Here is a 17,308-nt window from a genome sequence, read left to right as displayed (position 1 = left end):
AATTTATCGGTTTTAAAGCGACTTTATCCTGCAAAAGTGGGTTTATTCGAACTTGCACTAAACGTGAAGCCTTTGGCTGTATCTATTATTCCGGGTACGACAGATATAATAACATTTCCACAAACTAATACTGAAAGGAATAACCCAACACATTTATTTGCAAAAGATGTATTTGTGCATTCTGGACAGGAATACAGAACATACATCAAATGTAGTGTTAAAGGAAAGAGGTGTAAGTCTGCATTAATGTAGGAGTCAAATCACAATTCACTTTTGTGGATAACAGACTCCAATGAGTTCACATAGTGTAAAAAAATCTTCTTGTACAAAAGGAATATAGTTGTATTTCTGGCCTGTAACATACTAAAAAAAAAAAAAAACAAACATTATTTTGAAAATCACCTAGTGAAATCCCCCTGGTGAAGAATGTGCATATATAAAATGTAAGCAAATTAAAGCCATGCAAAGAAAGCAGAGAACAGACTGACAATAATAAATATATAGCAAAAGGTTTGCAGATCATGCTCACTTCATTGAGTAATACTTCACACCTCCTCAAGGTGGCACTGCAGCAGAAAAGAGAGCAGGCAGATACAGCATTCCTCATAGAATTATTTAAACTGAGCAACACAATGGAAAACATATTTAGTAAAGCCATGATAATCATGATTGAGTTCTGAAAAATAAATGAATACTTGTGTAATCTGATTTACATGTATCCATAACTTTTTAATTACTACAATGCTCCACCACAGCTTCATAGTGAACACGATTCTCAGCAGAACAAAACCAGACAAGTAATGAATATGCACTATTAGACTGTCATATAATAGTACAGTGTTTTGATTGATTCAAAATGCAAAATTCTCCTGTTTCAATCAAAAGTGGGCTGTGCTTCATTTCACAGTTTTTACTAGGGTGAGGATGACAAGGTGAAGATTAATATCACTTGGCAATCAGAATACCTTTGCAATATTAAAATATCTTGATGCTTGTAAAAACATGTAAAATAATCAAACTGAAGCAAGCTTCTATGCTTTTCATTAATAATAAATTCCACCCATCCTCCCAAGCCTTAGTGTTCAACCTTAGTTTCAACTCCGTCACAGCAAAATTAATGATTTAAAACTTATCTATGCTGTCGAGCATCTTTTGGGAAACGAAAATAAAAAGCGAAGAAAGGCAACGAAACATGACCATGCAGATCACAACAAGACGTGTGGAGACAGGTGAACTTGGTCAACAGGTTTCTTTTCCACTGTCAGGATACCATGTGACTCTGGGAAAGAAGAAGATTAGGTAAGCTCAGCTATCATTATTCACTCTTAGCTGCTGCATCGATTCTCAGATATCCTTTCTCTCTCTCAGACAGGAGTTTGATTTCTCTCTGTGAGATGTGTAAGACTGCATTGAAGGTTCTTGCCAGTGGAAACAGGTATTACACAACCAAATCACATACTTGCACAGATTACACATGGAAATTAGGCAAACGTCCTACTCCACACCCTATTCCATGTCTCCCACATTAAGCCAAAACACTTAATATGCAGCTTCAGCAGCCTCAGAATGATAATCACAAAAGGCCTTTTAGGTATCACAGTAAAAAGTAGGCCAGAACCAGGATGTACGGCCTCATTCTGCACTATTTTTGTATCGGGGGGATGGCTAAATAAATAGAGGAAGGAAGGAAAAATGACTATCATGTGAGGGAAAGAAAATATGGCAAACATAATAAAGCAAAGCTCCCAAGATAGACCGTCCACACAGACACTCGAAGCCACAGAGGGGCTTCAATAATTCAATAAGTTAACACTCAAAATGATAAGTGTGCCTAGCACCAAAGGAGAGAGGTCAGTATATAAACAAAGGCAAACCAACACACACTTGAAGGACACGATCAACACAGTCAAAGCCCAGCTTAGTAACAGCTGCAGCAAACATGTTCCAGGATGTCACTTCACTTGCTTCCATTCAAACAAAAAGGTAACAGAAGAGTCAACAAATAAGGCATTTCAAAGAGAGGAAACATATGTGTAAACAAAGCTTTACGCAAGTGGTATGAAATATCATGAAGATATTTCTGCCAGACGCTGGAGCAGTGTGGAGAAGCCAGCGGCCTGCTGGGAGAGCTCAGCGACACGGTCCACCATCTCCTGGGTTGCAGACACTGAGGGGTAGTTTTGTGCAGCACCCTTTGTTGCTACTACAACTGCCTTCAAGGCCTGGCAGAGTCGTCCCCCAGAGGTTGTGATCTAAAGCAGGGAAAATAAATAGAGTAAGAATTACACAATTTTGATTTTACTTTCATTATGTTTTGAATATCTCCTGTTTTTCACCAAAAAACTTCCTGCTCCATGTACCTTGGCCCGGAGGTCAGCAGAAGTTAGAAGACGGGAAAGCGTGTCCCCAATAAACACCAGCTTGTGTGCCGTCACAATGAGGCTCTTTCCTCTGGCGACGAAGATGCGGGGCGGCTGGTTCCCCTGCACGCTGCTGAAAAGCACATCGATGGCGTCTGCCAGGCAGGAGAGGTGGGCAAGGCTCTGAGAGGAGTAAAAGGACAGCAGCTCCGAGTCCTCCAGGGAGAGGGACACCGGCAGGGGAGGCGATGGGGTCAACTGTACAAGAAAAATTAGTACAAAACACTGTCAACAATGCTACTAGCACCAAATGTATCAAAAAAAGTCAGACACAAACACACATGCAATACAGTACATAAGCCAGTGGCACTGCTGAAAGAATGACTGTGCTTTTCTGTCACGTATTGTCTTGCAGCCTCTATTCAATCTAAGGCAAGATTGTTAAGATTTACAAGTGACCTCTTGTTGGTCATCTATTGCATAACCAAGGAATCCAACAAGAAGCATGAAAAATGCAGACAATGATAAACAGACATGACCTCAGTCTAACCAGACGACAGAAGAGACTGAAGAAATAACATAAGGTAAAACATTACTGTGCATATACAATACAGCATATGCTGCAAGGCCTTGGTGACAGATGAGTGTACAGATTAATGAGTCAGAAATCCACAGGGTACACTGTGACATAAAGATAGGGGATGCTGGGTAAACACGATGGGTATCGAGAACAGACTGCAACAGGGGCTGCTGCTGGCTGGATTAATGAATCACAGCGCTCATTAGTAAACACGGTGCGCTGTGAACACTGAGTGAATCAATGACTTATCTGTGTAGACTTGCTGTGTATGGTCCTGTAACACAGAAGTTTCTAAGAACGACAGGCCGCTGAGCATTGGAGCTGAGGATAATGGATGTGATGGTGAAAACACAGACTCACCCTCGGCTCTGCAGTGATAGTTTGTGTTTGTCCGTTCTCAGCCAGGGCATCAGGAGGAGGATCAGGTTTACCCTAGTGTGGGAAGGAGAGAACAGGCATTTGAACATAGCCGTAAACATAAAATGACCTTTGCACAAATGACACATACGAAGAGCAAAAACAGTAATTTTGTTATAACAGCTGACCTGCAGCTTGACATATCCGACACTGTCTCCAGAAGGTACTGGGGCTGGGACAGGTGTCAAGCCGATGCCAGCATACTCATTGCTGGGGTCGTCTTCTCCATTGACCGGGCCTACTGTGAGAGTTACAGTGGTGGGAGCAGGAGGCAGGGGGAATGCAGGCTGTGGGGTTGGGGGCAAGGGCCTCTCCTGGATCCAGCTACCTTTACGGGATCCCATCCCACCTCCAGATGACTTCCCATCAGGCACTGGAAGCGCAGGCAATGGCCTGCGGGACAGGGATTCTTGGGAAGGCAGCCGGGGTCGGCCCTGAGCCTGCAAGAGAAGGGCGCTTTCCTCAAGGGACCTTTGGACCAGTGACAAGAGCCCCTCTGATGGGGGAGCGTTGCCAATAGCGGATAATGCTGGGAGCAGGTCTGACAGGCGAGCCCACGCCTGCTGAAGAGGTGGTGGAGGGTCACCTGAATGACTGGCTTTCCAGGTAGACAGGATCTCAGCCAACGAGGTGGCCAGGTCTCGTGATGACAGAGTGGAGGCCGAGCAGGAGGCGGTGTTTAGCACGGACTGGACAAGGCTAGAAAGCGAGGCTCTCCACTGTACCTCAGCTGAACCATTACTAGAAACGGACAGGCGGCGGGTGGAGTTGGAGGAGGATGAGGAAGAGTGAGGGAGGACTTCGATGGTCAGAGCAGGCATGTCATAGATGCCACAGTCGGGCTCAGAGGAGTCTCGATTATGATCTCCGCCATTGGCTCGTTTCTCACGTCCAGGGACACAGTAGACCTGCCCAACCTGGACAATGTCCTCAACAGTGATGCTAGTGGTGGACTCCCCTGGTCCCAGAGGGACACCGGGAAGTGTAGGGACACTGTACACTTCGTCATCAACTTCATCAGGCTGAACATCTGATGTGGACACATTCAGACTGATAGTGGGGACATCATAGACCTATGAGTGGACAAGAAGACAAAAGGAATGCTTTGAAATCACATGCATTATTCACATAAATAGGGAATTACAGACTGTCCTTTTGATCCCCTTTAAATCTGGCATATATAGATACGAACTGACACCAGCAAGCTAAAATCCTTAAGTAGATGAAATAAAGAGTCAGTGACCACCAGTGGGAAAGACACATTAGTAAATCAAAACCTAAAAGCAACGAGTCTGCCGTCCACGTATAGTGGCTGCAGACAGAGGGGGGAAAAAAAAAAAAAATCTAACAACTGGCCGACATGTTCAAGTGACACTGAAGGGGGAGACTACTGGGGGCAGGGTGGTGGTATGGCCTTAGCATGGCACTGACAGATGGGTGTAACTAGGAGAAAATAGAAGCTGCATGTGGACTGGATAGACAGGCTCCCACAGCAGACAGAGACAGGTGTGGCCTCGTTTTAAGGGGGGGGGGCACTAATAGTGGAATGTGGGAAGAAATGGTGACAAGCCATCTGAGTCGCTTCACTTGTACAGACATGAATTCAACACAGTTCCCAGGTACTCGATAAAAGGATCATTTCTGGATAACCCCAAAACAGTTTTATCTAAACTGACATTTTGACACAAACATGATGATCCAGTCAAAACTTGAGAAGACAAAACCATACTATACCTACTATAATAAAAATGTATACATGTGTAGTTAACGCTGTTTTCAACTGTTTTGAGCCACAGTGAAAGTACTTGGTCATTGTTTTGAGACTGACATGGTTAAATAGGATGAGAAAGTCCTGAATGGGAAGTGACTTCTAGAAAACAGGCACAACTAAGACAGCGTTAATGATTACCTCTTTCTCTGAGTCAGCTTGTGGTGGGATGCTGCGAGGGGTGTCATAGATACCATCATCACCCCCAAGGGCTGATGGGACTGGACGCTGCCACCTACCACTGGGAGGTGTGTCATATACCTACCAAGACAACAAAGGCACAAAATTATGGACAGCAAGCACTTGTCATATTAAAAAACATATAAAGCTGCTTAAAAGAACAGAATATGAACCTAAAAAAATAACTAAGAAGAAGTTTCAGCAGGGTGGTAAGTGAGCTAGAAATCACGTACCTGGTCATCCACTGGGTCTGAATAATCCCGATTTTCTCCTTTTTTGTTCTGCACATTGCTGCTGTTGTCCAGGCCATTACTTATCTTTTTGTCCTTACTCTGAGGACTTGCCCACTGTTTGTCCTCTTGTTGCTTCAAGCCTGCAGAAGCGCTCTGAGCACTGGGTTTGGGGGCACAGTTAGAATCAGCGACTGGTGGAGTTGCTTGCTGGGCATCTTTTCTGGTGACTCCTCTCACTGGAGGTGTCGGTGGAGGAGGCTTGCGAGCAAAATTTGGTGATCCAGGAACCCTGACTTGTCCTGCTCTAACCAGTAAAGGGGATCCCCGATGACAGGCCAGGCCAGACTTGCCCCTTGCAGCAGGGCTGGGTGAAGCTCCCTTGAGCAGTGGTCTGGGAGATGCTTGAGCAGGAGATAACTGAGATGGGTGCTGGTGGGCCAAAACTGTGGCAGAAGTCCTGTGAAGGCTGGCTCCTACAGAGGTGGGTGTTTGATACATTGCAGGTGTGTCCTGGCTCACTTTGGGCTGAGGGGCACCAAGAGTTCCACCGAGTACAGAGGGGCCATTAGAGCACACAGTGTTGACCGCAACTCCTCCTGTTGGAGACTGGTAAACGTCATCCCCTGCCAGGGGTGTACCTTTGGGTACCAAGTAACAGTCATCCGAATCTCCTGTTAGTGTTTCTCTAGGGACTAGGTATGTAGTGTCCTCTGGCTCATCAGCTGCCCTCGGCATTCCACTAGGGGACAGGTAAACAGACTCGGCAGCCATCGGAGCTCCAGGCTGCCTAGTATGCTGAGCTGCTGAAGGTAAGGGACTTACTGGAGTCTGATAAAGTGTTCCTGTAATCTGTGTTCCTCGTCCTCTCAGGGAAGGTGAGCGCGGCCGCCCCGCCGCCCCTATGTCCCAGTCGGGTCTGGGCCGAGCACCAGAGCTGGAGTGAGAGCGTGGACGCCCAGCCTCAACTCTACGGAGCTCCCCGGGCCTTGAGGAAGCTCCAGCCCCTCGTCCCTCACCCACACCTGGTGGGGAACGATACACTCCGTCTATGTCCTCTACACTGCTGCTCACAGTGTTCCGAGCCAAAGGCGGGCCAGGCGACAGGTAAACGGAGTCCTCGCCGGGGCAACGCTGGATGTCTGAGCCTGGGGGTGGGGCGGTCTGGAGGAGACGAAGACGGTTGGCAGGGGCAATGCCTTGTCTGCCATGCAAGGAGCAGAGCCACCAACCAGGCCCACCACTCTGCTCCTGTTCAAGAACCATTAGGATATCGCCCTTCCTGAAAGCCAGCTCCTCTGGGCTCTCTGCCGTGTTGTCGAACAGCGCCTTTGCCAAGACAGTCTAAGAGGGAGGAGGAGACGAGAAGAAATCATAAACAGAGACCCACCCACTTAGTAATGCACAACAAACAGCCTAAATTCGCACAGGCTAGTATCTGACATCTGTACACCACAAACAAACAAGTATATTGACATGCCAATACTAGGTCAAGAGTATTAAAAGGTTGATTGTTTAGAGCTGTTGAATGGGGAGTGAATAGGGGTGAACAGGGAAGATCTAGTCAGTGTGAGAGGCAGAGGGACACGAAGAGGATGGATAAAGAAAAACGATGGAAAATCTTAAAGCTAGCAGGCTGACTAACTCAAAATTCACAGCTGTGTCAGCAATCATGAAGCAGAGAGAAAGAGGGGCACAGTCAGGGAGGATCAATGATCAAATGGACACAAGGGCTTAATGGTAATGAGCAAGATGAGAGGGAGGGGGAGGGGAGGAGAGGCACATCTGTCCCTTGCTGTTTAGGGTTTAATTGCCAACCCAAAGCAAAAGAGTCAGGCCCCCTTTCATTTTCTAAAACCAACCCCTGGGGACAACCAGGCTCAATTGAGCCACGTGGGACCCCTTTAAAACACCCATGCAGTCAATGAGTATCCAGATACATCTAGATAAAGTCGGGTGACATAGGAACATAAAAACAGGACCCGCTAATTATGTTTTTTATCTTCAAGTGAAGATTTGATCACGTTGTTATACCAGTACATGCAAATTCAAAGAAAAAGACAAGTAGTGTACTCACAGAGACAGACATTGTCGATGAATTAACAGTTATGTCTCAGACAAGCTATAAGACAAGTTTCCTGCTGAGTCGGGGTCATCCATCTAGATCAGCTGTTCTTTTTCCAGATGTACTGGTCTCCAGAGGGACTGGTTGCCGAGGCACAGCTGGGTCTTGGTAGGACTCATCTCAAAGTCCGGGTGCCTCGTTGTCTGCCTTTACAAGAACCCTGCAATTCACGTATAGACGGTTTTTGTTTTTTCACGCCTCATTCATAAAACAAGGAGGCGGTTACAGCGACGGTCGTTAGAAAACACGTGAAAACAAAAGTAGGCAGGCAGCGCCAACACCTGTCTTATCCTCTCCCCTCCCCACGCCCAATAACCTTACCTTAAATGCAGCAGTGCTAACGTTAGCTTAGCATCGTAAATACAACTCGTTACTAAACAGACCTAGTGCAGCCGAGTATGTAAGCGCTGTCCACGTTCAGTCGTTCATTTCAACAGTAACCAGCCACAGTAACGTGAGCTACGTTGTCACGACCTAGTTAGCTACTAAACATTGATCAGATAATGTTAGCTAAGATAACGGTGATTATCGTCATCTACGCTAAAGCTATCCTTCAATTCAAAACAACAATGGCTACACCGGGATAAATCCTCGCAGCCGATCTGTTTGCAAACAAACGTTAGCATAAAACGATTACCTTGCGTTTTCTCTTATCGCCGATAAACTCAGCATCGACGCACGGTCTGTGAGACGTAAAATCACTGCTTTTCAGGCGTGAATATCTGTGGCCATCATCGTTCAATCATCTTCGCCTATGACAACAAAATGATCTCCGCCTCCTCACTCAGGGTTTACGTAGCTCGCTGATCTAAAAACACAGCGTGACCATCGGAAACATGGTCGACGATGGGCTTAGACCGATTCAGCGTCTGTGAAATCGCGTTGAATACTGTTCTCGCGTGATTGGCTCGTTGTTGTAGGCTGCGTTCAGGGACGTCCGAATTTGATCGTATATACCATAACTAATTGTAGCGTCAAAAGAAGAAAAAACACATACACACCCAAACCTGTACCACAACTATTATGAAATTCTATTAGGAAATTACACTGATTTTTTTTAACGGACATGAATGTAACATCGACGTAATGCGACTGCTTGGGTTTTATTTTGACAGCGAGATGTTTACCCGGAAATTATTGAATAAAGCGACACTCCTCGACGTCCCTAGTACAAAGTCCAGAGTTTCATCATTTGTTCAACTTAATGCGTGGTTTTGCATGAACTGCAAGGTGAGGTAACGCTTTTAACACATTTGCATAATTGCATTAATTTGTTAGTGCTACCTTAATGGCCGGAGTCTGCATTTGTAAATACAAAGTATTTAAGTTTAAATTTAGTTTAAGTATTTTATTACTGCTGCGGATTTGCCGTGGATCTATAAGTGCTATTAGTTCAGTCACTTCTCTCACTTACCATTGAGCCGGTGCGCAACAGCCGTCACAGCTCATATGACCTCTACCCTAGATCCCTAGTGTTTCCATATTTATGTCTATGTTCTCTATTCACAGGTGATGTTGAGTAGTGTTTTCAGATGCCTTAGGACCTACCCTGTCGCTGGCCAAAGAAGCATGTCTCAGAGCAGTCTTGTTGGAAAAGTAGCCATAGTCACTGCCTCTACAGATGGGTAACAATTGAATGTTTTTTCTATACTGTGCTAAAAGTACATCTAACAGTGACCAACTAAGCTGCACTGGCAATTACTTGTCTGATGTCCTTAAAAAAGTCACAGGATATTATAAAAAAAGAGACTGTAGAATGTAGAAAATCCTGGTATCAAAGATCATATTTGCAGAAATCTCAAGCATTTGCAGTAAAGCTGCATATTATTTTAAAGAGTGCCTTCATGATAATAATAAAAATGACCACAGGCTTGAGCGAATACAGAGATCGGTGCTGTTCTCCACATACTCAGAATTGGTCTAGCTGCAGCTCAGGCTTTGGGCAAGAGAGGAGCGCATGTGGTGGTGAGCAGCCGACGGCAGCCCAATGTGGACAAGGCTGTGGCACTCCTGCAGAGCCAGAGCATCCGTGTGACTGGGACCACCTGTAATGTTGGCAATGGAGAGGACAGAGAAAAACTGGTCCAAATGGTGAGTCTCAGAAACAGGTGATTTGTAAAAGATGCACCTGAGGAGTTATCACAAGCCTGAGGAAATTCTGACTAAAATGTGTGTAAAAAAAGTCAGATGGCCCTCAAACAACTTAATCAACATATGTAGGCCACATCACTTCATACTATGAGTTTGTCAGTGATATATCTTTGCTTGGAACAGACTCTGGATCAGTGTGGTGGCATCGATATCCTGGTATCCAACGCAGCAGTCAACCCTTTTTTAGGAAACATCATGGACTCCACAGAGGACGTCTGGGACAAGGTGCGTCACAGGAACAAGGAGCAAGGAGTCATTTATAAAACAGATAGTGTAAAGTCAGAACAACATGAGTACTTGCTGAAACAAGTCTGCGGCTCCTGTCTCTGAAAACCACTTTTTCTTTCTCCTTTCATGCATCTTAAAAACCCCATAATTTATAAAAAGTATTTTTATATGTCTTAATACTTACATGGCTTTGTTTCCACATGTCTTTCTAGATCCTGTCTATAAATGTGAAATCAGCTTTCCTTATGACCAAGTTGGTGGTGCCACATATGGAGAAGAGGGGGTGAGTGACAAGACAAACTATGATACAACATAAAGTATTTGGAAAACATGACAGTAAAGACTAAACAGTTTTTTCTTTTAGAGGAGGAAATGTAGTATTTGTGTCATCTGTGGCTGGATACCAACCAATGCAGGTCAGTGATCCTCGAAGCCACATTGATCTCAAACATATTTCCATTACGGTAAAAAGGATTGTGATTCAATTAGATTCAATTTTAACTGACAGAAAAACTACTGTATGTTTGTATCTCTGACATTTTCATGGACAGTGTGTGTGTCTGTCCAGGCTCTGGGGCCCTACAGTGTGAGTAAGACAGCCCTGCTGGGACTGACCCGGGCTCTGGCTCCTGAGCTGGCTCACAGTAACATAAGAGTAAACTGCGTGGCCCCTGGCATTATCAAGACCCGCTTCAGCTCAGTGGTGAGGACAATGACCCACACTCATATCATATATCTTCACTACATATTATTCTTATATCTTACTGAATTCTGTACCATTATATTACCTGAGTCACATTTCCTCTGTTAATTTACTCCTGATAAATGTCTAGCTGTGGAGAAATGAAGAAATTATAGACGAGTTCAAAAAGCAGCTGAGCATTAAAAGGTACAACTCGTCTTCACATGAACTCTCATCACAAACATGCTGTACTGTGTACAAACATGAATTTATATTGGACTTTGATGCAGAATCGGCGAGCCAGAGGAAATTGGTGGAGTGATTGCCTTCCTGTGCTCTGAGGAGGCTTCCTACATCACTGGAGAGACCATCACAGTGACGGGAGGGATCGGCTGTCGACTCTGAGCCCAGTTACAACAAAACTTTGCACTTAATTGTCTTTGTCTCATTGTAAATTGTTGTTAGTTCTGATTACATCCACCATTCTTCTACAATGTTGACATAGTGCAGTCATATTAGCCAGGATACTGTGAGATCAGTATGTGCCTGATATTTGTCATGTCTTCTGAAATGATTTTCATAATAAAGATCAGAAAATGTGCATAAACTGCTGAAGTCAATACCACAGACCAGGAATGATTCCCCTCTATTAGCTGTGACTGCATGATCCCATGACACATTAACTGGATGAATAAAACACAAAATAATATAAAAAAATGGATACAACATGAAAAATGTTTATCAACGTAACATAGTAAATGTTTACATTATATATATTAATTCATTTCAATCATAAATGAAGAGAAATAGAACTAATACCTGGTAAATACTTCAGCTTTTCATCCACCGTAGTTGGCGGAGAAAACCACAAAGTCCTCTTCAATTTACCAAACGTGGCAGGAAAACTCAGCAGTATCATCTGTGTTTCCTGCATTAAAGTTTTTATTTTATAAAACTGACATTTAAAAGATCTCGCGTGGTGTCCGACAGCTATTGTTTGATTGGTCAGAAATTACAATTGGCTGTGGTTAATGCGGAAAGCAGAAATGTATTCCCGCTTTTTCGGCTGTCGATTGTCATAGCAACGTATATGTCTTTGGAGATTCAAGGTCATCCAGGTGAAGTTATCTAGTTATTTATCTAGCTTCGAGTAGCTTCATCAGTCTGAAAGAAAGTTGGTATGGAACCTTCAATTTATCCTTCAGGTTGGTTTCACTCCACCTGACAGCTCTGTCAGTGACACACTGCTTCACCACATGTTCATACTCACACACCAGTGTTCAATATTACTCTGTGCTTTTTATTAGTATCACAGTTTTATTGGTTATATTGATAAAACCTTGTTTATTTTGGTCTTTTGTTGTTTCTATTTTTATTGAGCGTCTTGTGTCGAAGCCTTTGCTGCTGTAACATGAATTTCCCTGATGTGGGACTAATAAAGGTTCATCTGATCTTTATCTCCAGTTGTCAAAGGCTTTTATTTGACCCCACTACAATAAGACAATGACTCAACTGGTTTAAATGCTGAAATGCTGTTTATTGTGGGACATGAAGTGATATCAAAGAGCAGGTGTTGATGAGGCTGAAAGTTCCTCCCTCAGTGATCTGTATATCCTTTTCTCTTAAGATGAAATGTTACTTCACATCATGGTGGCTCAGTTTTCTGTGGGATGTTCAATCAGAGCTGGAGGCTTTTGCTACTAATTCTCTTTTCATTTCCATTGGACTATAGAAACAGATGCTCAGACACATTCTTATTATGACTAGAGAGCATATATGAGTTGGAACGTACAATGATGTACGGTCACACTGTATATGCTGTCCCTAAACACAATAATCAATCAAGTCATCTTAACAGCACAAGATATGGTGATCATTAAGTGAGGAAAACCTCTGCCTTCTGCTACTTCTGCTCCTCAATTTCATCATCACTTCCTGTATCCTTCATCTTCGTGGGTCTTCACTTGCCAAGAATTAATGAGGCAGTGTCCCATCCTGTAAGCCCCTACTGCTTGTTGTCCTTAAAAACTGGCAATTTTCTGGAAATATTTACTAAGCTGCTATCCTCCTTGTTGTCGTCCTTGCTGGGCATATCATTTGGCCTTTTGGACACTAGAGCAACGCGGCCATCCACATTGCTGTTGTCATTCACGGCTGCCTGGTTCAGACCCTCGTCTTCTAGATCACAACATGAGACACACACCACATGACTTGAACTATTCAGACAGACACAGACACTACATCTCATTTTGTCATATTGTTACCTTGGTCTTCTGCAGCACTGTCTTGCACAGATGCTGCACTGATCACAGCCACAAAAGCAAAGAGCAGAAACACAAGTTGGAGCTTCATTTTCTGAAAGAAAACATCAAACCTTAAACATCAGATACTCTGAGTATTTAGTTACTGATTCTTCTGGATGTGTGTACAGAGAAATAAAGATATTGGACTCACCTTTAGTTTGCAGCTGTCGGTATCGATACTGTCGATGAGCTGATGCCTCAAACTGGAAGATCAGTCGTAGAGTAAGAGATTCTCTGACTTGCTGAATGACAAGTATCTGCACTTCTGACTGTATTTATGGAGTTTGGGCTGAACCCACAGGACAAAGATCAACAAACAAAAACTTCTCACAAGTTCATTAATCTGTGACAAACTAAGCTCGTTAACATTTGATAGAGGGCACAGCCACTTATAATACGGACACACCAAGTACCAAGGGAACAAACATTTGAATTCAGTTATTTCAGTATATTTGGCTTCTCAATTACATCATTATTATCTACTGACACTGAATGCACTCCTGTGGTTTTTAATATTTTTTACATGTTTATTTTCTCACACTGTTTCATTTCCAGCCTCAAGTCTCAACCTGGTTCTCACAAAGTGATGAAACTTCTACACTGTGGATCAGAGTCAGTATTTCTGGGGAATCAAACACAGTAAAGACACAAAAATGTTGCTGTGAAGGGTTTTGTTATGTACAGTACCAAAGTATGAATAAATAGCAGGAGACAGACACAGAATAACAGCACAAAACACTATGATAATGACTCGACTGGTTTAAATGCTGAAATGCTGTTTATTGTGGGACATGAAGTGATATCAAAGAGCAGGTGTTGATGAGGCTGAAAGTTCCTCCCTCAGTGATCTGTATATCCTGATTACCTGGATCAGGTGTCATCATCCAGTCAGACACTGGAAGATACCAAATCACTCTGTCCTCCCCAACTCCACCCTTATTTGAGATGGTATCTTCCAGCTTGTGACTGACTGACACAGCTGATCCAGGTAGTCAGCAGTGGGTAGGGCAGGGATAGTTGGACAACAATCAGGACGGTGATCCTGGAGGAACATGGACTGCAGACCCCTGGTATAGATGTTTGGTCAAACTTAGAGCAGTGGTTTTACAGTATAGACCCAGTTTGTTTTGGTCTTTTCGTGTATTTAAGGATAAAACTGATTTATATTTGATTTGAGAGCAGATGGTTTTTCCCCCCAGTAAATGAGGATAAACTGTGTTTTCGAAGTTTATTCGTTTGTGAAACATCAAGTCAAAGTCTTGATATAAACAGCTTTTACCAGGGGCCAAGTTTTTTGTTGGAGGGCCAGTGTTAACCTAAGGGCCACTATTTACCCACCAGTAGTACAGGCTGAGATCATCATGAGTGTTGGTCATTTCTACTCATTGTCACAAAGGTCAAAATGTGGGACAAGGTACAACAGAGTGTTTTTCTGACAATACTGCAGCAGCTGTCTCTACTCCTAATGGTTTGTGTTGGTGGGTCTCACAAAACCATCAAACCTTGTGCCTCTGACCTGTGACCACAAGAGGGAGACTCTCCTCTGGTAGTGAGTCAGGACTCTCCACAAACCAACACACACAAACACACAGACCAGTTCTTCCTTCTTACACAGCTGAATCTGATTCCACCACTCGATATGTGACTAAACACACTTACAGAGATGTAAGTAGAATCTCTGGATGACAACTGTGAGCAAATCATATTATTAGGGCAGCAGGATAAAAGAGAAAGTAAACAATATGAAAGTAAACTACAAACTCAGATTGTCTTGGTGAAAATTAAAGGAAATCATATTGTCGATATCAAACACAATTTTAACATGAAGGGAGGCACAAATAAAACTGTCTGTACAATTCAAGTAACCATGTGTAACATAATGTCCTAATGTTTATTTGTAATATTCTTTATTTAATATGGTGCGTTGGGTCAATTCAGTTTGAGGTTGTGACTGTAAAATTAAAACTTAAATATTTTTGTGCAGAATAGCTCAATTTTAATATACTGGTCACTGCAGGTTTATATTTATGGTGTTCTCTGATTTTTTGTAAAAAAAAAAAAAAAGTATAATATAGTGTATCAGTTTAAATCACTTGTAAAGAAAGTTTTCTGGAAGATCCAGCATGAAAAATAACTAAACTTTCGGATCAGTTTTCCACCAACAGCAGAATTTTGGACACTAAGTTATAAAAACAAAGAGAGAGATGCAATATATTCACTAACAATGTGTGGGGATGCTGTGAAAGATAAGTCCTTTACATACATGTTCCATTAACTGTCAGTGTGTGTTTCTGATCAATAATGATGCCATAGTCATAAAATCACTGGTTAGAATTTCAAAATAAAATGCGTGTAAGAAAACACAGGACTGGATCACTTTGTTTGTACTGCAGCCATGGTCAACATGTACAACATTAGTGTTTGGTATCGTACTGTATTGTGGACACAGGTTGGGTAGGTATTAAGGGTACAGCATTATTGTGGTTTAAGTCATACCTTAAATCCAGGACACTTTCAGTGGCTATTGGCCAATTTTCCTCATCATCAGTTTCTCTTCCTTGTGGGGTCCCTCAAGGGTCCATTTTGGGGCCATTACTTTTCCATCTGTACATGATTCCACTTGGCAATATAATTAGGGAATATAAAATCTCTTTTCAGAGCTGGGATACACTCCAGCAGATCCCCGTGACCCTGGTTAAGGAATGAGTGGGAATAGATAATGAATGGATGGATGGATGAAAATGTCTGTTCATTTCTACACTGATGATTCTCAGTTATACGTTCCATTAAAATCTAGTCATTCTCTGCAGCCTCTTATGGACTGTCTGAAGGACATTAACATCTGGCTGGCTGGATGGTGAATAATTATTTTTCTCCAGCTAAATAATGAAAAAACTAAGGTGATCATTTTTGGTCCCTGTAAAAACAGAAAATCTAGAGTTAGTAACTTAGACAGTCTCACTCCATATGTTAAGTCATATACAAAAAATGTAGGTGTTATCTTTGACTCTGAGCTTTGCCTTGAAAAGCAAATTAGCTCAGTTGTTAAAAACAGCTATTATCAATTGAGAATCATTTCTAGATTTAAATCAACATTTTCCTTTCAAGACTATTCATGTATTTATCACATCACGATTGGACTACTGTAGGTCTTCCCCAATTTTCACTGTGTTGTTTGCAGATGGCCCAGAATGCAGCAGCCAGATTGTTAACTGGTGCAAAAAAATGTGATCATATCACTCCAATTATAACGTCACTCCACTGACCTCCTGTCTTCTTTAGAATTCAATTCAAAATTTTGTTGATTGTTTTTAAAGCACTTAATGGAAAAGCCCGATCATACATTTCTGATCTTATTTAATTCTGCTCCTAAGTCCCTCAGATCTGCTAATAAAACTCTTTCATATGTCCCACAGTCACGACTTAAGTTTAAAGGTGACAGAGCCTTTGCAGTAGCTGCTCCATGTTTATGGAATCAGTTGTCACCTGATATTAAAGTGCTCCGTCTATTTCGGTTTTTAAGTCTAGACTTAAAATGCATTTTTATTCTATGGCCTTCCTGATTTTTAATTTATAGAAAACAATTGTTATCTTGGATTTTAAGTTGGATTTTATTTGATACGTTACTGTATTTTATGATTGTCTTGTACAGCACTTTGGTCAGTGTAAGCTGAATTTAAATGTGCTCTATAAATAAAATTTACTCACTAACTTACAAGTACTTCACCCTGACTGTTTTGTCCTCTCTGTCATCTGTAAAATTCCGTATCACACTGCCAGGTGTCAATACTGTGGACAAGCTGACGCCTCAAAGCAGAAGATCAGTAGTAGTGTAAGAGCTACTCTGACTTGCTGAGGGACAAGTATAGCAGCTGTCCTGGGAAGTCCCCTTGACACAGTGCAGGTGGTGGGAGACAGGAGGATGTTGGCCAAGATAGCATCCCTGCTGGAGAATGACCCCCACCCCATGAATGAGACTCCGACAGCACTGGGCAGCTCTGTCAGTGACACACTGCTTCACCACATGTTCATACTCACACACCAGTGTTCAATATTACTCTGTGCTTTTTATTAGTATCACAGTTTTATTGGTTATATTGATAAAACCTTGTTTATTTTGGTCTTTTGTTGTTTCTATTTTTATTGAGCGTCTTGTGTCGAAGCCTTTGCTGCTGTAACATGAATTTCCCTGATGTGGGACTAATAAAGGTTCATCTGATCTTTATCTCCAGTTGTCAAAGGCTTTTATTTGACCCCACTACAATAAGACAATGACTCAACTGG

General features: G+C 42.6%; 2 protein-coding genes and 1 long non-coding RNA gene across 3 annotated transcripts; 1 reads left to right on the top strand and 2 right to left on the bottom strand.

Annotated features, from left to right (window-relative positions):
• Nucleotides 1-152: 152 nt before the first annotated feature.
• On the bottom strand, nucleotides 153-8,516 carry efs (embryonal Fyn-associated substrate). The gene is made up of 8 exons (XM_026332708.2): nucleotides 8,298-8,516; nucleotides 7,613-7,820; nucleotides 5,539-6,879; nucleotides 5,267-5,386; nucleotides 3,486-4,430; nucleotides 3,301-3,372; nucleotides 2,361-2,618; nucleotides 153-2,252 (listed from the first exon to the last, which is right to left on the bottom strand). The coding sequence occupies exons 2-8, from the start codon at nucleotides 7,622-7,624 to the stop codon at nucleotides 2,067-2,069; spliced, it is 2,934 nt and encodes a 977-aa protein (XP_026188493.1). The 5' UTR covers nucleotides 7,625-7,820; nucleotides 8,298-8,516; the 3' UTR covers nucleotides 153-2,066.
• Nucleotides 8,517-8,766: 250 nt separating this feature from the next.
• On the top strand, nucleotides 8,767-11,343 carry dhrs4 (dehydrogenase/reductase (SDR family) member 4). The gene is made up of 9 exons (XM_026332720.1): nucleotides 8,767-8,890; nucleotides 9,170-9,285; nucleotides 9,574-9,751; nucleotides 9,935-10,036; nucleotides 10,252-10,322; nucleotides 10,404-10,455; nucleotides 10,608-10,742; nucleotides 10,873-10,928; nucleotides 11,012-11,343. Exons 1-9 carry the CDS (start codon nucleotides 8,780-8,782, stop codon nucleotides 11,124-11,126), a joined length of 936 nt encoding a protein of 311 aa, XP_026188505.1. The 5' UTR covers nucleotides 8,767-8,779; the 3' UTR covers nucleotides 11,127-11,343.
• Nucleotides 11,344-12,237: 894 nt separating this feature from the next.
• Nucleotides 12,238-13,314, bottom strand: LOC113125006 (uncharacterized). The gene is made up of 3 exons (XR_003295091.1): nucleotides 13,176-13,314; nucleotides 12,986-13,076; nucleotides 12,238-12,899 (listed from the first exon to the last, which is right to left on the bottom strand). It is a non-coding gene; the product is annotated as an uncharacterized LOC113125006 (long non-coding RNA).
• Nucleotides 13,315-17,308: the final 3,994 nt, after the last annotated feature.

This window comes from Mastacembelus armatus, chromosome 18 (assembly GCF_900324485.2).
Source record: "Mastacembelus armatus chromosome 18, fMasArm1.2, whole genome shotgun sequence".
NCBI lineage: Eukaryota > Metazoa > Chordata > Actinopteri > Synbranchiformes > Mastacembelidae > Mastacembelus > Mastacembelus armatus.
This window is presented reverse-complemented; position numbering and strand designations above follow the sequence as displayed.